A 23,868-nucleotide genomic window follows, 5' to 3' on the forward strand; every position below is an offset into this window, starting at 1 on the left:
ATGAGGGAATACCAAGGGTGAGCGAGAAGATAGCAGCCAGGAGAATGGGACTTGTCAAAGACATGGTGAACTGCCAGCCAGCAAATTGGTGCTATGGGAAACAACACATGGCCATTGCAATCAAGGACGTCCCATCCTGACATGTGTGGATGTTCTCAAGGAGGAAGCAGGAGTAGGAGGTACCAATGGACTGGCCAGATGTATGGAGAACGGGGATGACTAGAAAAACGACGATGGAGGGCTCATCTGAGGACGACCAAGAGAGTCTGTTGGTTTTCATTGAGACCAGGCTGCATTTGGGAATACCTGACACTGTCACCACAGTAACGGAAGCAAAGACTCCAGTAAGACCCGCAAGGGAAGGACTGTGCGTTTTTACCAAGAACACATGGTGCACGGACACTGCCATAATTGATGGACACTACGACGTTGATCAATAGTTGTTGTCGGTTAAGTGTAGGCCACTCTGCCTGCCCCGGGAATTTTCTGCTGCTGCTGCCACGGCTGTTTACATCCAAACTGGGACTAATGCTAGCACAGCACTCCAGTTAACAGCTATAAATAAACAGCAGACTGAATATCCAGACTGGGTTTTTATAGCGGCTAGGGACTTTAATCAAGTCAACCTGAAAACAGTGCTTCCAAGGTTTGGAACAGCATGTTAAATGTGCAACTAGAGGGGAAAACACACTGGACTGTCTCTACTGCAATATTCCCAAGAATTCACCCCTCCCTCACTTGGGACAGTCTGATCATCTGTCACTGTTTCTGACCACAGCCTACAGCCCCATTATTAAAAGACAGCGACCCACTGTTAAAACAATCAAGATGTGGCCCGAGGGAGCTTCCCTACAAGTGCACGGCAGCTTTCAACACTCTTCAAACTCTCTTTTCTTCACACAGGACCTAAAGGAACATACATTCGCTGTACTCTTTTAAATTAGAAGATGTGCTGAGGTCACCACCAGCAGGTGCATTTGTGTATTTCCAAAGAAGAAGCCGTAGGTGAGAAATGAGGTACATATTCTCCTGAGAGAATGTGATGCAGCCTACAGGGCGGAGAACAGAGGGGAGCAAAGTATGGCGAGACATGATGGCCTCAAAAGGAGTATTGGACCAGCAAAGGCAGCATACAAGGAAAGGATAGAGTGGGAGTTTGTGGAGTGACATCCAGCAAATAACTAATTACAGGAGCAGCCGGCACCCACCGTCGGGAAACAGTGCATCACTAGCTGAGGAGCTCACCCACTTTTTTGACAAGTTTGAGAAAGATCCGGACAACGTGTGCCTAAAATCTCACGAGGGTCTGGTGGGAATCCAGACAGGGTCCTCGAAGATTGTGCACAGCGGCTTGTAAAGATTTTCACCACCATCTTCAATCTCTCCTGAGCACATGCTACCGTTCCAGCCTGCCCGAAAACTGCCACCATCATCCCAAGCAGTCCAACATCGACTCCCTGGAAGACCAGTCGCAGCAACACTAATGGTTTCAAAGTGCTTTGAAAGACTAGTTCTGGGCCCCATCAGAGCCTCCCTCTCCCCCACTGTAGACCAGCACCAGTATGCATGCAGGGCAAATAGATCCACTGAGGATGCCATCAACACAGCCCTCTACACTGCACTGACACACCTGGCGCAGAAGGGGACATATTTTCAGATGCTCAAATGTCCTTGTCTAGTATGAATGCTGATGAACTCGTGCGGAACCTCTTCAGGGGAGGCTCCACCTAGTCAGGACTGCGCGAGTACAGCCACCTTAAGAGCAGGCATAAACAGGGCGTTAGCTTGTATCATAGCGTTCCTTTTCACACAACCCTTCTTACCAGCCTTCTCAAATTCTTATGGGGGGGGGGGGGGGGGGGGGGAAACCAATCCCTTTCCACCCCATCACGGGGTTGGTTGGCCATGACTGGTTTGGCTTTGGCACGGTATGGTTCGCAAACTTCCACATGATGATCATTTTATTTTTACACGCACGGGAACACACTTCTAATTTTTCTTTGTTGTCACCAATGAATGCTAAACAATATAAATCTGAAGTATATAAATATACACATAAGCGCACACACACACACGTATGTATGTACTGTATGTACATGTGACAGCAATGAACCAACAGTTCTGCATGTGGCCATGTATTTTTTTGCTTACTTGAGAAGAGAATATTTAATATTGTCCACTAAAAACTAAAAAAAACTTTTCTTTCCTTTAACCACAACACCATCTTCTTCCTTCGCACGCTTGACTTTACAATTCAGCAAAAAAGCTCGAGCAGCATTGCGTATATTGCCTCGATCAATAATACATTTTAGATATACCGTGAAGCCCTACTACACAGACAATAAATCCTACAGTCAAGGACGTGAGCTTCCAGTAACAACAAGTGCTGAGGGCATGTGAATATGTTTCGTTTTGTATCACCAAATACAGGCTGAAACACACAAGAAATGCAGATTTATGATCCATGACATTTGCAGTCATGATGTATAAAATATAAAAAGTAGAAATTATTTACCATCTCTTTTATATGACACAGTAATCTTTAACTATACAAAAAAGAATAGAGAGCAGGCTGGAGCTCCTCAGTGATGTGAGATCTTTGCCCTGCCAAACAAGGCCTAATGAGAAGTGTCCAGAAACTGGTCAGCTGCAAGTAATGAATATGACCCTCTGAATGCTTAATAGGAAAGATGATATGGATAACTTAAACTGTTTTTTGTCATGTGAAAAAAACAAAACAAAACACAAACTTACCAGCCGTGAAGTCTTTGTTGAGATCAATGAAAGCGTTAGAGTGAGGAATTTTAATGTTGACGGGCGAGCTGAGAGCGTTCCGACAATCTGAAGTCCTGGAGGGGGAAAAAAAAACGCCACAATTTAGGAAAAACACAACAAGTAATAAAAATGTAGGCACAAATTTTTACATTGCAATGAAATTACCTCTGTGTGAAATAACAGACTTCCGTCGATGGGTTGGATGATTTGGGGACTCCCAAAATGTCTGGGATCATGTCCCCGTTAAAGCTGCGGGCAGAGATTCAAGATTAGAACCACTGAAAGTGAATAGCAGTACAACATTAACTGTTCATCTTTAATTTATAATAATTAATATTAATCAATATTGAATATCAATTAATATATTCATATGTTGTCAGGAAATCATCGGCTCAGCATCGTATTTGCTGTGATTCTGATCAGGATTTTCTTTCAGTCAGTCACTTTAAAAGCTGCTGCAATGGGTGGATCCTCAACTTGGACAGGTTCTATGAGCTGTATATAAATGAACAATTCATTCTCGACATGGCCGCACACGAAGAAAATGGTCATCATCGGTGCGACTACTTTGAACCGACCATGAACAAAATACTAAGTGGGACGCTTCATTCACACCAGTCACAATTGAACTTACTCCATGACAAGAGGCTGGTCTACAAATGTCTTGTTCAATTTGAGCCTTACGCTGGTATCTGCAGAAAATGAAAAAGCACTCAGTAAGACATAGTTTTAGAGACATACACAAACAAAATGCAAGAAAAAAACCCTAAACAAACAAATACATTTGAGTTATTTTCATTGGTACCATCAGACATAAAAATAATAAATTTCAAAAAAATTTGAAATAAATATACTCTATTTTTCTTTTTAAAACTAATGCTGTGTTCAAACGTCAGCAATAACAATTTATTTGGAATTTAATGAAATTCTCCTTCATAAAAATGCAACGCTTCGACACAATGTTAATAATTGTGCAAGGGTAAAAAAATAATGCAAGTCTGTATTATGAAAACAAAATATGCCATGATTACTATTGAATGTCGAGTTGTGACCATGGGACAATCATGAACTTGTCAACAAAGTGTGTGTATTTATTCCCCAGTGTTTTCATTAAATTAAGTCATCCTAATCCCATCAATCACGACCCACTTTATTGGAGCTTCTAAAGAAAACTACAATATTGAAAACAGTCAGCAGAAAGAAGCAGGAGAGGCTCTAAAAAAAAAAAAATCTTCTGATAAATGGTCGGTAAACAGCAGCAGATAACATGGCATCCAAAAACCATCGCGAACCGACTGGAAACTTGGATTCTGTGCCTTCCCACTCTCCCCCCAGACGCTGGGATCTTGATTTACAAAGCAATTTTCACCTGAAACAACTTGGGACTGCTGAGTATCATGAAGATGGAGGGCGGAGGGTAGTCAGAATATGCACCTCCATGGCTTTCACTCTATCAGCATACATGGTGCGTTAAACTTTTTAATCCGGCCTGCTGAACTAAGTAAAACAGTTGTATTTCATCCATTTTTTCAGTGTTTTAAGAGTCATTTAAATAAAGAGCGAAATACCGTGGGCCTTCAAAGACACAGATTTTGTTGTAACACTTTTCTTCATTTTCAATTGACATTAAAGAACATTTTTCCAACATATTTCATGATATATTTTTCTCCTTCTATGAGGTGGGTCATCAAAACACTCCATCCAGCTGCTCCTGCTCCGGCCCCTCTGGCAAATTTTAGAGCCCATAGTCGCCCACCGGTCAAAAAGTTTGCCCACCCCTGCTTTGGCTCAATGTTTAAGTACTGATGTTGTCCTTGGTTTGAAAGTGGGTTGGAATGCGGCCCATTTCCTGGACGGATTTGTGTATGGTGGCACTTGACACACTAATTGTAGCCTCCGTTCACTTCTAATGAGGCTCCCACGTGTTCCTGACTTTGAAGGCTGCTGCCCCCGACAATAGAGATGACTGCAGTTCCGACAGAAACCTTCCAGCTAGCAGTTTGTATATGACTTTCAGTGGCCTACCATCTGAGTGCAGGAAGTGAATGCGTGTCCTCTGGGACACTGGAAACCCTGCAGCCTTTCCAATTCATTGAGATAAAAGAATGTCTAAGGACTATGTAGGTCAAATACATAGAATTATCACTGTCCAACAAGAAACTTTCAAACCTTTAAGGAATATTCTAACATTTTGATACACTGTATTTTTTGTTATGCTTTATTTTGTTATTTCTTCTTTTAGAAATGTTTAACTCGCAATACTCGATTAAAACCCAAAAGGTTTTCAATCAAAACATTTTACACAATTAATCAAAAATATGCAGGAAATAAAAGTAATATGCAAATATGTGGATAACAGAAAACTTATAATCGGCAATGAGTCATATTCAGTGTAACCAAACCAACCATCATTCCTTATTTAGCGCGATATTATATTTGACAAACTGCATAGGGCCTTATACAGCCATGGATAGCATGGAGGTTAATCACTACAGACTTTAAGCACGTGCATGTCAACATACAGGGTAAAAATATGTGTGTTTGGTTGAGGGGAAAGGAAGAAAGTAAATATATACATTATTATGAAGTATAAATATTTAAAGGTGCATTAAAATGTTCTCTTTTCTAAAAAAAAAAGAATAATAGAAAAAGTACACCGTGATGCAGCTTAGTATATTGTATAAGAGCACTAGTTAATTACAGTGGTGAGGTAGGTAACATTTACGCTACTGAAATGCATTGCTAAATACTAATTTATTTATTTTTTCCCCCACTGTGCATAGACAATTAACTGTACTGACACTGTGTTTTTTAGTTGTTGTTGTTTTTTTTGGGGGGGAGCATTGAATATTACAAGATAGCATTGCAACTGAAATGAGGATGAGAAATATTGCAACATGGGCTCAGAAAAACTTTTAAAATTATTTTCAGACAGTGTGTCTGTTTGTGCTCATGTCTTCACCGCTCTTGAGATCTTCTCAGGCTGACTTGCACAATAGATGTTCTTTAAAAGTGGACAGACATAACAAGAAACTGCGAGAGCGAAGACAAACAGCAGAATAACACTGCAGACTAATGCAAGCAGCTTAAGCTAATGCAACTTCGAGTGGAAAGCAGGTTCCAGTGACTTTCAATCTGTTGAACTGTACCTAATGTTTGGCCATGGCCCCAGAAGATGAAAATAGTGGTGTTCTTGTCGCCGCTGCTCTCAGCAGTGAGCAGGACATCCATTTGAGAGTCTCCATCATAGTCTCCAGGAACCACACTGGTGATGATGGTGTCACTGAAGAACAGGAGGACAGACAACCAAAACAATCTACCAGTGACCTCCACGAGAAGCATCCTTCCACTCCTCTGTAATCGCTACTACAGGATACAGGGGAAAACCACGTGCGTAGTGCAATAACTGGAGGGGGGGAGTGATGATCAGCATACATACCTTGGGAAAACGTCTTTCGTGATATTGACCTTAGGCTTGAAGTACGGTTTATTTGAGTCAGCCAAGAATATCAACACTTCAGACTCTGAAACCAAAGTCAAAGATTATTCAATATACTGCACGGTAATTCAGACGTCTGTATGAATATAAAGCTGAAGAGTTAGACCAGTGGACATATTCGTTGAATACAGCGAAGGTAAACACAAATTGAATAATGTGTTGAATTGATAACGATATATGTATTGCAATATTACGTTAACACCGCACATTCGGAGCACAACATTAAACAGAACGATAAGAGAACAGAGTTCTAATCGGTTAGCTTACGTTCTCTGATGATGAACATGTCTGTCTGTTTATCCGCGTAAAAATCTCCAAACGCTGCCACAGTCCCATAGTTCTCATCACCGAAAAGGTCCGCCGTAACGTCTTGAAGAGGAGAAACGTTGTGCGGACAAGCAAAAAGCAGCAAAAGCACTAAAATATTGAAATTGTATAACCACATCCTCATTCTGGAGCTGCTCAACGCAACAACATCACCTGCTATACGGCAAACAGGAATACGGCTTCTTCTTCTTCTTCTTCTTCTTCTTCTTCTATGGAATTTTACGGCAGCCGATCTTTCAAATAAACGTGCAGTTCATAATGCAAACTATGGTCATGATTGTTACTTATATTAAAATATGGGACGTGAAATTCAAAATTTCGAGAAAACACGTTTGGAATTAGTCGAAATATCGTTTGTTCGTTTACGTCAGTGTCGTGCTTGCGGGTAGTTTGACAGCTGACAGAAAGCTGTGGAGCACTAGCTGGAACAAAATCGGAAGCAGTCTAGCAGGTCTTTCAAAATAAATACCTGTAAAATTTACAAAATTCCATTTCGGTTGCGATCACAGTAAATATAATTAAGCGTCATTGCTATTTAAGGTTTTTTAACATTTTCAGGACGATGTTTTATTTTGACACTAAAATAATGATACAATCTGTTCCCACTTTTATTTTACTCTGAATGAGCCCAGCGGAAATGGTCAAACTTGTATTGCAATTTTCACACTCTTCGAAACATGGCGAGCCTGGCAGATGTCGGCTGGAAACTCCTGGAGTTTAAAGCCCGATCAAAAAGATCAGGTCAGGTTCATTTACATGCATGACCACATACGGGTTGTCGCACTTCTGCTTTTTTTGTGCCAGTGACTGTGTGAAGCTGACCGTTTACTGTCTCTGAACGCGAGGTAAAAGTGACTTGGCCTTCCTGGTTAATTTGCCCAGTTCAGAGACGGGACAAGCATGAAAGGTCAGAGGTGGAAACGCACTGTACCACTAAGCTATTTTAAGCGTGTCTTCAGGTCTATCCTGTTGCTATTACATCTCACCCTTCTTAGCTGTAGCCAAACGTCTGCATAATGACTGAACAATATCGCCCTTGGTGGCTTGGAAACCACAATGATGCACTTATACTCAGCAGGGTTTTTTTTAGGCTACCCATCTATTCACCTAAATGTCTGAAATTTAATATGTGTTAACAAGCTTTCCCTGCATTCCCTACATTTTACAATCACGTAGGCCCTTCTTCTAATTTTGTTTTGCAGGAATTTTTCTTTTTTATTATTATAATAATTACATTATTTTCATTCAGACGTTTGTAATTCGTCCACATTTTGGAAATGTTTAAAAACTGCATTCCTGTATATGATGCACTGCATCTCACTGCATGCTGTTTGAGATTGTCAACATCACCCAATGTTGTAATTCATTCTTGATTCATGCATGTTTGAAATCTGTTTGTTACTAACTCCTCCTTGTGAATCGCTGTAGATTTTTGATTTAGCTGAGAGAGAGAGACAATCTGCCTTTAATTACGCCTGTTGAAATGGCTGCGTCTGTGGCCACGAGGGCCGAACCTCAACGGAAAGTTAAGAGATATGGTAAGTAGAGAGCAGCAGATCTCAATCAAAAGGATTACGATCACGGTATTCTCTGGACTTGGCAACCAAAATACATGATAAAATTAAAAAGGAAAGTTGTACTTGATCCCTTTTTTATAAGATGCATTATTGATGCCCTAACATTGGCTCTTTGTCAGAGTGAGAAGCAAGATGAACTTGTAAATGATTCTGACAAGTAACCATAGGAACCTCAGCAGCGCTGACAGAAAATAAATCTAGGTCATATTGTGCACTACATTTGGACCTGTGTTAGGTGTCTGCACCACTCAAGTCAGCTGTGAGCTCGTTACAGCCAGCCACAAAATGATTCCCCACGTTTGTCTGATCTCATGTTAGAAATTAAAATTGAGATATTGGACTCCCTCTCTGCTCTGTCTAAGTATTATCTTTAACACAAAAAAAAAAAAAAAACAGGGAGGGGGAGAGAGAGAGAGATGGCCCAGCTTTGTAGCAAGCAACTTTTAAGCTGATGGAAATTATGCTAATTTCAGCCAGAATGTGAATTTTTCCAGTACCTGTGGTATTGACCCAAGGTCGAACCTATTAAAATGCAAATCTCTGCAAAGTGAAAAGTGTCTGAAAATAGAGAAAGTCGAACAGATAGGGCTCCCCTCAAAGTCCACCTCAGAGGGAAACAGAGTGTGGTGATGAACCACATTACCATTCGAATTTTGAGCTGCAGGCCTGAATATTGTTTTTGTGTCCGACCCTCTTTGCGGTGCCCTGTGTTGCAGGGAGCTTGCGATGAACTTATAGCATGCACCTATTGTATTTTAAGATGATATTTTCACTTATATTCATGGAAAACGTGTAAGTAAATTCACCCCATTATTCTCCCTACATACGGTTACTGCAGATATAAATGGAAATGTATTGAATCGTGCTATTTGCCCGGAACTAAAAAAAAAAAAAGGAAGCTAAACAAAACAAACCATATCTTTGTGAATATATGAATAAATATTTCATGTGACTTTTCACTGCTGTTGAAATATTGTAAGCACCTAGTGCCAGTGAGAGACAGGACAGATACGACTCTCTAACTAGAAGTATTAATGTGTGCATGTCATAGATCTGTAAAACTGGAGAGCATCACTATTAAGCCCTGAGGGTAACACGTGTGTCATTCATCAGGCTCCATCTATGAACCGCTCAAGTTGTCCATCCTTCAGCGGGAGGATGAGCCTCTCTGGGAAAAGCTGGACCGTTACTACAACGCTGGTGAGTACACAAATCCACAATGGACAGCCTTTTCGATAACGTTCAGCAAAAGTTTCTATATTGAGGCTATATATCATGCAAGTACATATGAAAGAAAAAGGCTCATGCCACGAATTATCATCAGACATGCAGACCCATCCACAAAAAAAGGGTATGCGGTGAACTTGCTCGCTATCTTTAAGCATCTGTTGTTGTTTTTTCCTCCAATGAAGAAATAACTGTACTGAGATACAGAGCGGAAATTGATTGTGTTGTGGAGAGAAACTGTTCACAGGTTAAACTGTCTGGCAACTGGAGGCTATGAGGTGTTCCAGGAGGAGTGGTTGGCAGTGAGGTTGAGGGACTGTAATGCAAGCTGTTGTAGATGACTAGTATAATTACAGTTGAGGAAAAGTATCTCTTCAAATCAAAGACAGAGAGACGATTCCTGACTCTGGTGAAAAAGTCTGTGTGACTGATCTATGTGGTTGGCAGGAGGCGATGGATTAAATTCACAAATGTTGACAGGTGTCTTTCGTGTACCAATACCTGCAGCAATATTTGAGAATCTGCTTGCGCAATCATAGGCCTTCCTCCTGGCAGAGGCCATGTCATTTCTTCCATGCTAGAGGCATTTGTGACAGCCTCATTCAGCTAAGGGCTGGCTCAATTGGTGGCAGCAGCAGCTTGTGGCACTTCCTGCCTGCCACTCTAGTTGCCGGTGTGTGAGGCAGTTACCACGGCCCTGCCACGCAGCTGCTGCTGGTGTAGCAATTTGTTGTTTTGGAGGAGCTTTATTTTGAAATGCTACTTCAGAATTTTCTGAAATTCAGTGGGAGTCTTCCTAGGGTTGTGTGCTACCACCCTCAAGTGGAATAATGGTCTGCCAATCAGGAATTTCCACAAAATATCAACCTAAGATAATTTACAGCATAACCACAAAGTGACAATTTCGGAGGAGCTTTATTTTGAAATGCCACATCAGAATTTTCTGAAATTCAGTGGTGGGGAGTCGGGGTGGGTGGTACCACCCCGAAGTGGAATGACGGGCTGAAAATCAGGAATTTCCCCAAAACTTTAGTCTGAAATCAAGAATATTAAACAGATAAATCCTAATCTTGAAATGCTACATCGGAATTTTCTGAAATTCAGTGGAGGGTTTCTTTGGGTGGTGTACTACCAGGCAGACATGGAAGAATGAACTGACAACAAAGAATTTTCCAAAAATAATAATCTGAAACCGAGTACAGAGGAAAGCAATTATATCCGGTTTCCCCATTATGCTCAGTGATTACCGTAATACCTGGTGTACATGGAGCCAGCAAAAAGTGAGTGTCTGCTAGCTCGACTGCTTTTGTCGAACTGTTGGCTGGCTTGACCGCAGTCATATTTTATGGAGTTTTTTTATTCGGGTGAATTGAAGTCCAGCTCCACGCTAATTTGTGTATATCATATTTCCTCCTTTTTAAAAATGTCAATAGTATGTAACGCTAACTTAGAAGAGTATATTAGCTGTGGGCTTCGATAGTAAAATCGCCAGTAATATATTGTGTATGTTAGTGACCAATCCCTGACGGTGATGAAGCACATCTGCCGCCGTTTGGTGAGGAATCTCGTTAAATTGAAGACCAGTACGGACATTACACTGGTGTTGTATCGCACCCCAGTTGTTTTGTTCATTTGAAACGAAAGATGTTAACCGGGAAACACGCTAAAAAAGACATCGAGACAATGATATCGTCCCCTAGTGTTGGGGAGGAGAAAAAACTGCCTACCTCACGCAGTGCCTCTGCACGGCCGCTGTAAGATCGCTGAGCACACAAAACAGGTTCCACACATATATTGTGAACATCACCTAAGTTTGGAAAGCAAGGGAGAGAGGGCCTACACTAAAAGTGTCAAAAGTGACAGAGCACAGTTTGCGAGCGATTGCGCAATCAAAGTTGAGCCAATCAAAGGTGAGCCTCATTTACCTTGAGGGGCCGTTTACACGGAGACGGCATTTTTTGAAACGGACAATTTTCGAAAATTCTCTCGAAAAAAAACACGTTTACACAAATCTGTTTTCAAAATTTTTCCCATTTACATCGAGACGCCGGAAACGACTGAAAATGATGTAGTACCTATGCCAGGCTCGGTGTGGCGCCACAAGTTTACTCCCTGAAGGCGGAAGATGGAGAAGAGCACCTGAAGCACGGTGTCTTTGCAGAAGTAGCAGCGTGCTAACAACATTAGCAGTTGAACGTCTGCTCCAGGTTACTTTAGAACACAAGGAGTCGTGCCAGTAAAAATTCAAGAACATTTTTGTCATTTAGGTTTCCTTCCTCAATATCCCAGTCCGCCGACCCAAAAGAAAATAAATTGAAAGTAAAACAGGAGTTTTACAGATTGTTTTCGTTATGTTTATTTTCACTTTGCACACAATCCACGATCGATCCACGAGCACCGTGTGTTATTGTTCGCTATTGTTTGCGGTTTGTTGTAGTGGAGGTTCATGAGAACACTGCAGGTTGATCATTAATAGCAGGAACAAGTCCGTTGCCTGACGGGGTTGTTGTTGTGAGTGGTCGTCTGCACCTCACGGTGGGTGTTATTTCCCTACTCCCTACTGGTTTCTGATTTAACTGGTTTCCTTGCCGAACAACTTCAGAAGTGCTGCACCACCATCAGCAGATTCAACACAAATTCACAAACATGCGTTACATATTACTGGCTATTTTAAAGTCACACTAGTCAGACTAGTGAAACTAAAAAAAAAATAGAAGAAAGAAAATATGAAATAAACCATTTTGCGTTGAGGTGAACTCGACCTCACTGCAACAAAAATCATACAGATGTTTATCGCGGCATTTTTCAAACTTATCCACCCTGCAGAGCCTTTTCAAAAATATGTGGTTCTGGTCTGTGCCGTTTCAGAGAAACCCGTCTTTGTGTAAACAGGGACCTGAGTCTCTTCCATGTATTTGTACTGAAATGCGAAATATTCACTTGTTTTTTTTTTTTTTTGTTGTTTTTTTTGCATGTCAAAACTGGAATTCTAAAAGTGGCAGATCCGTGTCAGAAGGCAGCAGTTTGACTTGCTCAGACCAAATCTTCTGGTCTACATTCGACCTGCAGGCATGGTAGTGAGGCTTTGCCTCAAGCCTGAGGTGTGGTTCCAACATAGGTATAATGCTACAGCGAGCTTGTTAATAATTACATACATGTACACATGAGAAATTCATCTGAATTTCGAATATGCAATGGTTTTCATGTTTGTAGTATATTACATTAGTGCAGAGAGGTTATTGACAGTGATGCAAGTAAGTAGTGGTTAATAAGTCTGGTAAAATTACAGTATGTACAGTAGTGCAATCAGCTAGTCCTGTTCAGCTCCTGGTGGGGTGGTATAACGGGGGCTTGGCATTCTGAACGTGGAGGTTCTTGTCTGCCCATGTGGCTATGTACTTCTTCAAAAATGTCTGCTGGTTGGTTGCTGGCTGGGTGGCTAGCTGGCTTCGTAAGACTCCACGCGGGCTCGTTTTTTTCTTTTTGTTTTTTTGCAAAAACACAAGAGGACAACAAACGGCGCGTGCATCAGGTACAGCTCTCAACCAGAACTGATCTACTGCTATCAGCCACCGCAGCGTCACCTCCAGCATCGGCTGCGTTTTTAAAAAGCCTGCAGAATTTTTTTTTTGATTTCTTTTTTTTTTTGTTTATTTTTTATAGAAGAAAAGCCTCCGTCGGATTGCAGTGTGTTGAAAAAAGAAAAAAAAAAATCAAAAAGGTTGCGCGCGGAGCTGGTTTAATTGTTGCGTCTGGGTGGCAGCTCAGCTGGAAGCTCCACGTCCAATTCTTGAGGGGAAACAAAGCCGACGTCGTTATCGGCAGCACCCAGACCTGCCCACCAATATACCTGCCTTTCTCGCCGTCGTTGGGAGGAGAGGGGATGGGGAGGGGGCCGAGGTTGGGGGGCAAAGCTGAAACCAAATCAAACCAACTTTGTTTTCCCCGCCAGTCTCCATCTGGGCTGTTTTGTTTCCCCCGCCCACCCCCCCACACACACCCACACTTGCATTTTTCACCTTATAATGCCGTTGTTTGTTGCCGTAATGAAAACAGGGATACGGGGGGGAGGGGGGGGGGGCATGGGGTGCAGCACGACCTCTCTTCGTTCATCACTCCGTCAAGAATGGCTTTCTCTCATTTCTTCATGCTCCCCCTCCCCCCCGCTGCGTCTCCGCGACGTTGTATTCGTATTCATGTGGCATTGTGGCCACACACCATTGACCCCTGCTTCCTGATAGCACCCCCAGGCAGAAAGCAATATCCCTCCGCCGTCTGGCTCCCGCCGATTAAGAAATGGAGCAAATGTGTTTTGTCAAGGAAAACTGGCTTCTATGGTTATTTGTTTGTTTGTTTGTTTGTTCTCCAGGGTTTTGTGGGGTTTTTTTTTTAGAAGATACAGTGTTACCCCCTTACACCACCTCAGTACTCATCCATCTCTGGCCAGTCCAACATAGTTTATTTATGTGTTTTTATAGAAATGCTGATATTTATTTAGCGTTCTCCCTAGATCTTGCTACGCACATGTTGATGTTGATCTTTGCTTTGAGCAGCCTCACTCCAAGTACGCAGAGCCTTCCGGATGTCGCCCTTCTGGGGTCACCACAGCAAACTTATTTGCATGTTTTGTTTGGCGTAACTTTTTATATATATATATATTTTTTGGATTCCCCCTTGCATCGGATTTATTCCTGACACAGCTATGGATTTGTCCAAGCACAGCCCCATTTGGTGCTGCATTTTGGTGTGACCTGACTGGGGATCGAACTCTGGATGTTATAAGAGCTGAATACTCGACTGACATATCATTTTTCCCGATGGTCGCTTGCGGTACTGCAGTCAAAAATCCCACGCAGCCAAAAAAGCATTTTTCCCCATAGACCGCAATGCAAAAAAACCCTGTAAACTGGCTGACTGGACTCACCAATTCTCATAAATGTTCCTATTGTACATTTTGAAGTCACGAACTTTTAATCTGTCTTGAAAAAAAAAAAAAAAAAAGTTCCAGAGACATGATAGGAAGTGACACGACTGCGCATGCTGCTCTATGAGCCGCGTAATGTGGCGGTAAATGCATATGCGCTAGGTGAGCAACTCCGTTGAATAGAATGGGCCACTGCGTTGGTGTGACTTTGGCCAAGCGTTTTGTTGCTCGGCGGCCCATCTCTCATGTCACCTGACTGCACCTCCCTGAAGAAAACCCATGTTGACGGTGACAGATTGGTGTGAATACATTTTGCCACATACATGTCGTCTGTGCTGGGTGTGAAAATGACTTTGTTTTACACCAAGCTGGAATAGGACACCCCCACCCCCACCTCCACCCCCGCCACCCGCTCCCTGTGCCATGTGCCATTTTGTTCCAAGGCATTAAATGGAGCGTCTTATCGTGTTTGTTTAATCTGAACACAAATAGAATTGTAGATAAAAAAAAAAATAATGCCGGGATTAGAGAAGGATGTGACTTTTGATAAGCTTTGCTAAGCATTATATTGCTGCCTGACTTTCTGCTTGACACGCTGAGCTTCCTATCTGACTCGTGAAAAAAAAGCCAATCAGCATATTTTCCTAATTAATGAAAAGCCTTCGCTCTTGTATCAGCATTTCTCTGCTCTAAAACGTTTATGTATTTATTTCTCCTTTAACAGAAGTAACTCTTGTTAAAACCGCTTAAAACATTGTAACATCTGCAAGCAGCAAGAGGAGACCTAAGAGTTGTCATTAGGACACTCTGAACAGTTATATCAGGTAATTTCTTCTTCGGCGTCTGCTGTGCCGCTCCAGACATTATCTCTCATGTCTGTTTTTCTCCTTTTTTTTTTTTTAAATGTCTCTTTTCTTTACTTCCTCATTCATTCCATTATCTTCCCATTTTCATGGACACAGTGAAATGGCCCACAGTAAAAGAAGCAGACTGTGTGCATCTGAGACATTAGCTGCCGATTTAGTGAGACATTAGCTTGATGGATAACACCGGCAGAGAACTCCCAACTGCAGTTGATTTGCCACTTGTAGCCTGAGACAGAGCAACATTCGGCACTCTCATCTTTTATTTTCAGCATTTAATGACCCCCGCTTTCTGAGCAGCAAAAAGACTGACTGCATCGAGCGTGGGGAGAAAAACAATGCAGACGAGACAATCACTTCTGTCAGGACTGGGTGAGAGCTGAAACCAAACGCACATCTCCAAAAATGTTCCAGTTCCAAACGATAGAATACTAACTTACAAATAACAAAACAAACAAAAAAAAAATGTTATGTCGAGGAAACGGAAGTACAAACAAAGGAGGAAGAGGAAAAACATGAGCAAAAAGTAAAAAAAAAAAAAAAAAAAATCCCTCTGGAGAGAAAATAATTCAACAGGCACAAAGTATCAACCAAAAAACAAAAATACGAAATTATACATTTTGAGCAGTTTTCTACACTGTTCCGTGTGTTTTCAAGGCAGTAGGACTGATGAAACTGCAGTCACAGATCTAAAACGGGTGTGTTTTGGACCCAATTGCATTACAGCAGACACAGCAAACAAAATGTCTTTAATCAGGAATCAGGCAGCACAGGCTGGTTGAAGCCTGGCAAGGTTGACGACAGTCTTCAGTCTTGAGTGCAGAAAGGTAAATAACAATCTGGCAGGGAATGAATGAGTGGCAAGCAGGGGTCTTTTTACATAGCCAGTCCAATAATACATGTTGCACTCACTTGACATTGCGTCCTGAAGGAGGGACCAGACAACAAGGGGTGTGGTTTGTGGCAGTTTAACAGCACCTTTGGGCTGTGGGCTGTGACGCCATCAGCTTTATTGTCAGTGGTGAACGTTTCAGTAACAGCGACGAGTCTTCAACCTGGTTGCACCGAAGAATAAAATGGTGAGTTTTCACAACATTAATGTGTTCTGGTTATTAGATTTCTCTCAGATTATTTGATCTTATTATGTATTTAGATTTTTTGATGCAAAGCTTCATTGGTTTTACTTTTCTTGAGAAAAATCCTTAGTGGTTTAAGTTGTTTTTATTGATGCAAGTCAATAATTAAACTCTAGTAAAATTATTCTTCCCTGACATTCCCAATACTGTCGCCAGACACAGGAGCAGCAGCAGTTTTCTAAAGTCATGAGTGGTTGCTCTGTTCACTGCCTGGTCTGACGAGTTTGTCCTGTCAGTTTGCATTTTGCAGCATCTGTAGGAGAGGTGTTTTCAACTAAGGTGCTGGAACGGAATTTAAGACATTGTTGAATGTACCTTTCTTTGAATATTAAAATATCAACTATCAACCATGTCAATTAGTGACCACCCAATTACTTCAAATTCACCTTCTTACATCAATGGCCACAACAAAAAATGTAGACCTGACTTATATATACTAATATATAATATAATTATATTAATATATAATAATACTAATAACCACATAACCCTCTCACTCAGTCCTGATCTCACGTTTTTATTTTCAGTTGACGTGGACGAGCATTAAGATGTCCATCCTGCGCTCGCACAGGGTCCGCACTTCCTTCATCATTGTGTGTTTTTCAATGCTGCTTATCTTGTACAAGTTTGTCAATCTAAACCTGGTCCAGAATTATAACAAGACGACCGGGTCAGACCCAAAGAGAAGCCTAAACCGAACCGTCCTGCTGTGGTACAGGCCCTGGGATGATCCCTTTAGCCTGGAGGGCGATGTTTGCTGGAACCTGTTCAAGATTCCAGGATGCAAACTGGTGGATAACCGCACCTATTACTCCAAAGCTGACGTGGTGGTGTTCCACCATGAAGAATTGAGGACGCGCCAACAGGTGCTGCCCTTAAGCCAACCTCGTCCAGAGGGCCAAAAGTGGGCCTGGCTGACTATGAAGAGCCCAGATTGGAATGGGAACCTGAAGCAGCTTCCCAACGTCTTCAACATGACTATTACTTACAGGAGGGATTCGGATGTCTATGCACCTTATGGTGAACTGCAAGCAAGAGAGGACGGAGGGCAGCCAGTTGAGGGCGTCCCGTCAAACAAGACCCTCTTTGCCTGCTGGGTGGTCAGCAACTACGAGAGCCATCACGCGAGAAGCAAGGTGTACGAAGAGCTGAAAAAGTTCATCCCTATTAAGGTGTATGGTCGGTGGGTGGGAAACCGAATCCCCAGTGACATCCTGATTCCTACCCTCCAAAAATGCTACTTCTACTTGGCCTTTGAGAACTCAAACTACAAAGATTACATTACAGAGACGCTATGGCTGAACTCCTACTTGGCCGGGGCGGTACCAGTCGTCTTCGGAGCAGGTTTGGACGACTACAAAGCTGTGGCCCCACCTCATTCTTTCATCCACGTGAACGAGTTTGCAACGGTGAAAGATCTAGCCAACTATATGATGAAGCTTGCTCACGACAAGAAGCGCTACAATGAATATTTCACTTGGAAACAAAAGTGGCAAATAAAGTTCTATCAAGACTGTAGGAACATCCTATGCAAGATCTGCACAGTGTATGACAGTTTACCTGCATACAAAGTTTACTCTGACCTGGATGCCTGGATCTTAGATAAATAGATTTTTATATGACCCAAGTTCTTCCTGCTTCCTGCTCGGTTTAGAAAGGCTCTTGTTCCAACCAAGAGCCTTTCTAAACTTGTATTTGGTGTTCGTGCCTTCAGATTGCTGTGGCATTTTTTTTCTGTCTGTATTTGACATTTCATGAGGTTCTTATATTTAGAGACCAACTCCCTTCTATACCAGGTATCAGTGGGGTAATCCGAATATGCTTTTTCCATAAGTTGTTTCCCTATTAGAGACACAACCTTTTGGAGGTGTCGCTTGCTTGTATTGTTTTTGTTGTCATACTTGAGAATGTAGATTATGGGGTTTTATTTTAGCGTAGTACTTTTCCTTTTTTCAGGTTATCATCTTCGCTTCTTGTTTTATATTTCTGAGATTTGACAGGACGTTGGCTATTCTTTTATTCCAAAGTTCTATCAGAGCCTGTAAATTATTTTAGTTGGATCAATAAATGTGATTTAAAATATCCAAACGACCTAACGGCGGAAGAGATAATAAACAAATGAGGGGAAAAATGATTTTGGAACGTGGCTTTTTGAAACATTCATTTGGGGAAGAAAAAAAAGCTGTCAGTCTTATCTTAAGAATGTGAGATTTAAAAAAAAAATTAATGAAAAGTTGTTTTTTTTCCCCCTACCTTATTGGTATCAAATGTATGGTTTGTTATTTTCCTGTGTGTGATGGGAAGGTTCTGTATCCAGCATAGGAAGGCAGAAGATAAAATGGTGGTAGACTAGATGGACATGGCTGTGGTGAATTCAATTCCTTTCTTCCAGGAATGGCAGGAACACAAGGAAACTCAACGAGTGTGACTGCATGACCAAAAATAGGACACATTTTGTTTTGATATAAATACCTCCTTTGGCTTCCATTAAAACCACCTTTTTCTGACATTTCTTCAAATTAAAGCGAAAGTAAAACTGGTTAACATGCTGAACTTATGACTTTGACATTGACAACCACAGATACTGGTACAGTAGTGCTACATTATTGTGTCCATTGTAGCTGAAAACTGAACTGGAGCACAATTGCCAAGTCTCTGAGTGGAAATTTAAAAACAAACAAACAAACAAACAAACACAAAAAAAAACGATTCAGTTCATTTTGATAAATAAAATTACAAGATTGTTTTTTTTTTTTTTAAGGGCATTTTACAGATTATTCATTCAATGACAGCAGCAGTTTTCACATAGTTTCAATTGGGATGAACGCGTTGTGTCTAATACTCATGTTCAAAACCAACCCATACAGTTATTGTGTGACCCACCCACAGTTAACACATTTGTAGATGAAATTAACCTTTAGATAAGGTCCAGTGGTCAAATATCAAGATAGAAGCATCACGGGTTGGATTGGTTTGTGGTTGCATGCGTGTGCGTCTGCAGCTACATCTCAGCGTCTGTACCTCCAAGTCATTTCCTCTGCCTGGGCAGACAAGTGTCCCCACAAGGACAGAGAAATTAATAAATCAGCCAGGATATTTGTCTCTATGCAGGCCACTTCATGGCTCATGCATCACATGCAGCTTTTTTTTTAATGAATCTGAGGCCAGCTGAACGTCCTGGAGTTCAACATCTGAGTTGTTGAAGTGTGCTTGCAAACGAGAGCTGATTAGTCCACTGGGAGGTGAAGGAATAAAGGTTGTACCTTTTATTGTTGTTGTTCCTGTTGTTGTTGTTATAGTAAATGCCCTGCTTTACTTACTCCACAAATGTCATCTTCAATTTACACGCACATGCATTCATGGTCACACATACAATGGCTGACATCCACAACAGCCACCTTATTCTTCCAGTTGTTTGCTTACTTCCACTACGTTCACTCTTTGGACCCAGTGATACACTTGCGTCTTCTTCCCCCCGCACCCTAACCCCCATTCCATCCACCCACCCTAACTCTCTCTCTCTCACTCACTCTCTCTCCATCTCTTTCTCCATCATCAGCATCGTCCTACCCTTTGCCCCTGTGACAAACGGCTGTGCAGAATAGATGTCCCCTTCATTTGCCATAATGTTCTGATGAAAAATGAAATGATCCCTCCAAACAGATTAGTCATCAATGTGGGGACTTCTCCGAGAGAGGAGGATGTGCGTGCGTGAGTGCGTGCGTGCGTGCGTGCGTGCGTGCGTGCGTGCGTGCGTGCGTGCGTGCGTGCGTGCGTGCGTACCTGTGTACGTGCGTGTGTGGAACAGATAAATTGCTTTCCCAGAGGCCTTCTGTGTGAGTGCATAATATTTCAGCATATATTATTGGAGGGCTCCGATCTGTTCCTATTAAGATCTTACATCTGTTGTTCCATCTCAGTTACTAATGGGGAGCTCGAACTTTGCTGAACTTGAACCATCGTCTCTCTCTGCAAGCGCATCAGTCTATTGCTGGCGAACCTTCACAGCCGCGCACCACTGCCGGAAATGACACGTCCTCAATCACAGACTATCTTGGTTACTTCAGTAACACCATGTAGTTAAAATGTTGCCATAATTTCCATCCATCCATCTTCTATACCTGCTTTTGCCATCACTCAGAATCGCGGGGGGTCGCTGGAGTCTGGGAAGGGTACGTCCTCAGAAGGTTGCCAGTTCATTGCAAGGCCACATTGAAAGGGAAACAACTATCTACACTCACTCACACAGACAATTCAGAGTTCCCAATTCACCCCGCACCTCGCATAAATAACATTATTTTCAGTGAACAAATAAATGAATAAATAAAACAAAAACTTTCTTAGTTATTCCTTGCTAGTACTTTACAACTTATTAAGTAGCCAATATGCATGGACACTGCCTTTAAAGGTTGCGTGTGTTCTGCATTCCAGTGGTTTGTGTTACTGTTGCCTTCTGTGGTCTCCAAACTGTCTGTCCATCCTCTGATATTTTCTTCCACATAACTATTGATCACTTCTCTTCATGGCCAATTTTTTAGAAAACCCTAGAGATAGTCGTGATGTTGTGATAATCCCCAAAGATCAGCAGGTTGTGAAATACTCAAATATAACAAGCCAATCTGGCACCAACAAGCCTATTTACACAGGTTTAAAGTCACGTAAATTGTCTCAATTCCCCAATCCGATACTCTCTTTGAACTTCAGCGTGTCATCTTCATGCCTAAATGCACTGATATGCTGCCAATATTCCTTTATAAACTGGTTTCAAAATGGAATTTATTGAAATAAATTTGATTTGATTTGCTTGAGGTAAAATACGCAGAAGTGAAGAAATAAAAAAAAACAAAAAAAAAAAAGAAAAACAGATTTTGGTTTTCTTTCATACGAGGATTTTTGCATATATATCCTACTTGATCTCCTGATCCTATTTGATATGTTGGAGGTAAAATATGCATGCTTGGAGCCTGGAGTTTGAGGTGAGGTTGAGGCCTTGTCAACAGCTAATCGGCCTGAGGAATGTTGCAGCGACAGGAACTTTATGGCCCTGCTGCAAACTTGGAGCTGCACAAATGTTACATGTGGACACAAGATTTGAGGAGTTTGTGAACAAGAGACTCCTGTTTGACTATGGGGCAGCTGCAGTGTCGTGCTGACTCTAGTTACAAGGCTCCTCATACTGCTTTGACATAGGGTCAGTTCAGAACTGTATCCACAATCATCCCCAAGAGTGAGTGACATGGTCGAATGCATTAACACCAGTAAAGTGTAAATCATGCCTGTCTTTTGCAGGCATGTGCATAGGACTACCATAACTGCATTTAAAAAGGCTCTCAGAAGTGGTGTTTTCCATCTTGTGGTACCACACCAACTCTTGGTTCATTGGTATTTTCAGCCTATGTCCTTCCTTACTGAAAGAAAAAAAAAAAAAAAATTCTGATGATATTGTATCACTAATCCCTCACCCTTTCTTTCTCTGTCTAGTCAAGGTAACTATACTGAACTACCAGAGTCCGACCACTGGCTTGTTCCCCGTCAAAACATGCTCCGACTGCAAAGAGGCCAAGGTCCGGGACTCCTTGTACTGCGCTGCCAGTGCCTGGGCCCTGGCTCTGGCTTACCGGTAGGGATACAAAACACTCTTGCGTTCATTAATCTGTCAACTTGGCTACACGGTGCTGCATTTTTAAACAATATTACATCTGAAAAATATTTACATTGCTGATCCGTGCCATTCCAAACATTTGAATTACAACACTTTAGCCTAATGTCAGTGAAAAGTTTATTTTGAAATGTAAAGTTTACACTATTTTTTAAAAATATTGCAAAAGATGTCTGTTGGAAAGAACAGTAGTGTGACTGTCATCGTTGCACAATGTATTTTTCCAATGCTATTATGCAAATTATACTGAACCAGGGTAGACCTTTATGCTCATTCAGAGCACTTATAAAAGTTAGATACACTGCTGACTCCGTTGTAATTACCGCTTTTCTTAGATTTGTGGTTTTTGGCAATGCTCTCTCCTCGGCTTTTCAAACTGAGAGACAGATTATTAATTTGAAATAAAACTGATGGACAATACTTAAGAGTTTATGGGCATCCCAACCCTGGTGGTTTATCAGTGTCTGATGCCTTTTGTTTTTTGAAAATTGTTATATATTTTTTTCTTCGGCAATTTACTTTTTTCGCAAAAACTGCGAGATGAGCACTTCTACAAAATGATCTAACAGGTCAGGGAGAAGGATGGGAATGAGAATAGAGTGAATGATTGCTGATTGAGCGCATATACTAAGAAAAGATCCATGGAGGAGGAGATGCGGCAGCCCGGAGTGAACAATGGAGGTGGGTGCGAGAGTCAGAACGAGGAGATAGGAAATTGAGAGAACGACAGAATGAAGATGCGAGATGGCGGGGGATGACGGAGAAGTAAAAATAGAGAGAGCACTGCAGTGATGTGACCAGCGGCAGACCCAAGTCATCAGTCATAGCTGCCTCACATTAGAATTGTCTCTCGGATTTAATTAAGATAATTCTCATCTGGCCGGCCGGGCGAATGCTGCTGTTACTCTCCCCCACGCTACAGTGTGTCTGTTTGTGTGTATGTGTGTGTGTGTGTGTGTGTGTGTGTGTGTCTTTGTCTTGTCCTCCTCATCTTCTTCTTTTGTTCTTCCAATTTAAAACATGAAATCACCGCCGCAGTCCTGATGAAACTCGAGCCCTGTGAAATGCGTGCGCTGTTCGGATGTCTGTTTATGCGTCCTGGGTTAATTGCTTCAGCTGTGTTGTGAGATCCGAGATGCAGAGTGACATCTGCTCATCAAAGCACTTAAAAGAGAGAAATCAGGATGCTGGGAGATGACAAGATGGCGCCATCAGATTTTCGGTCATTTGCAGGTTAATGTGTCGAACAGACAGAAGTTTCAGACAAGCCCAGTCCCAAAAGCATTAGACTTTGAAACCTGCATGTATCTGTGTGCTTAAATTTCTTCCATCTGTGTGTGCTGCTACTGCTGCTGGAAATGTTAAGTTCCCTGAGGGAGTAATCCCAAGGGGATCAATAAAGTCTGTCTATGTCTATGTCTATGTCTATGTCTATGTGAGGTCTCCAGCCTCTTTGGTAACGTTCTGATTCTCACCCAACGCTCATCTATCAACGCTCTCTCGGTGCAACAGGCGCATCGACGACGACATGGGCCGCACCCACGAGCTGGAGCACTCTGCCATCAAGTGCATGAGAGGGATCCTCTACTGCTACATGAGACAGGCCGACAAGGTGAGCTTCTCGATCGATGGCTCGTCAAAGCCTCCCACAGCTTCACGCCCGGCTTCTCTTTTGTACCACAACAAATGACAATGCAACGCTGGTTGGTGCTCCAAAGATCCTAATTGTGTCTGTGGTGGTTTGTCAGCCAGCGTTGATGTGTAGATGATGGAGTCTTTGTTGACACTGACGGGATTATAAAGAAGTACGTTTACTACCAAAGAAGTCTTGCTTCGATGAGGCACCCAGGTGTCGGGCGAGGGAAGTGTCGTGGCCAATGT

General features: G+C 42.0%; 3 protein-coding genes across 5 annotated transcripts in view; 2 read left to right on the forward strand and 1 right to left on the reverse strand.

The window, feature by feature from the left end:
* itfg1 (integrin alpha FG-GAP repeat containing 1) overlaps positions 1–6,985 on the reverse strand; it is a 134,282-nt gene extending 127,297 nt beyond the window's left edge. The window contains exons 1-6 of the mRNA XM_076028423.1: positions 6,542–6,985; positions 6,215–6,299; positions 5,925–6,058; positions 3,410–3,467; positions 2,941–3,024; positions 2,755–2,849 (exon numbers count right to left, since the gene is read on the reverse strand). Coding sequence (XP_075884538.1) covers positions 2,755–2,849; positions 2,941–3,024; positions 3,410–3,467; positions 5,925–6,058; positions 6,215–6,299; positions 6,542–6,725 — 640 coding nt within the window. The 5' untranslated portion in view covers positions 6,726–6,985. The remainder of the gene's footprint in view (positions 1–2,754; positions 2,850–2,940; positions 3,025–3,409; positions 3,468–5,924; positions 6,059–6,214; positions 6,300–6,541) is intronic.
* Positions 6,986–7,205: 220 nt separating this feature from the next.
* Positions 7,206–23,868, forward strand: part of phkb (phosphorylase kinase, beta) — a 104,359-nt gene continuing 87,696 nt past the window's right edge. Inside the window, exons 1-5 of one of the 3 annotated variants that reach the window (XM_076028419.1) lie at positions 7,206–7,342; positions 8,030–8,139; positions 9,292–9,378; positions 21,810–21,948; positions 23,500–23,599. In XM_076028419.1, the coding sequence (XP_075884534.1) occupies positions 8,085–8,139; positions 9,292–9,378; positions 21,810–21,948; positions 23,500–23,599 (381 nt within the window). In that variant the 5' untranslated portion in view covers positions 7,206–7,342; positions 8,030–8,084. The remainder of the gene's footprint in view (positions 7,343–8,029; positions 8,140–9,291; positions 9,379–21,809; positions 21,949–23,499; positions 23,600–23,868) is intronic. The other 2 variants (XM_076028418.1, XM_076028417.1) reach the window with 2 other exon arrangements.
* On the forward strand, positions 16,024–18,868 carry LOC142889635 (alpha-(1,3)-fucosyltransferase 7-like). The gene is made up of 2 exons (XM_076028415.1): positions 16,024–16,271; positions 16,856–18,868. Exons 1-2 carry the CDS (start codon positions 16,269–16,271, stop codon positions 17,936–17,938), a joined length of 1,086 nt encoding a protein of 361 aa, XP_075884530.1. The 5' UTR covers positions 16,024–16,268; the 3' UTR covers positions 17,939–18,868.

The sequence above is a fragment of the Nelusetta ayraudi genome, unplaced genomic scaffold (genome assembly GCF_046127955.1).
Source record: "Nelusetta ayraudi isolate G7.1 ecotype Tasmania unplaced genomic scaffold, CSIRO-AGI_Nayr_v1 ptg000023l, whole genome shotgun sequence".
In the NCBI taxonomy this organism is placed as follows: Eukaryota; Metazoa; Chordata; class Actinopteri; order Tetraodontiformes; family Monacanthidae; genus Nelusetta; species Nelusetta ayraudi.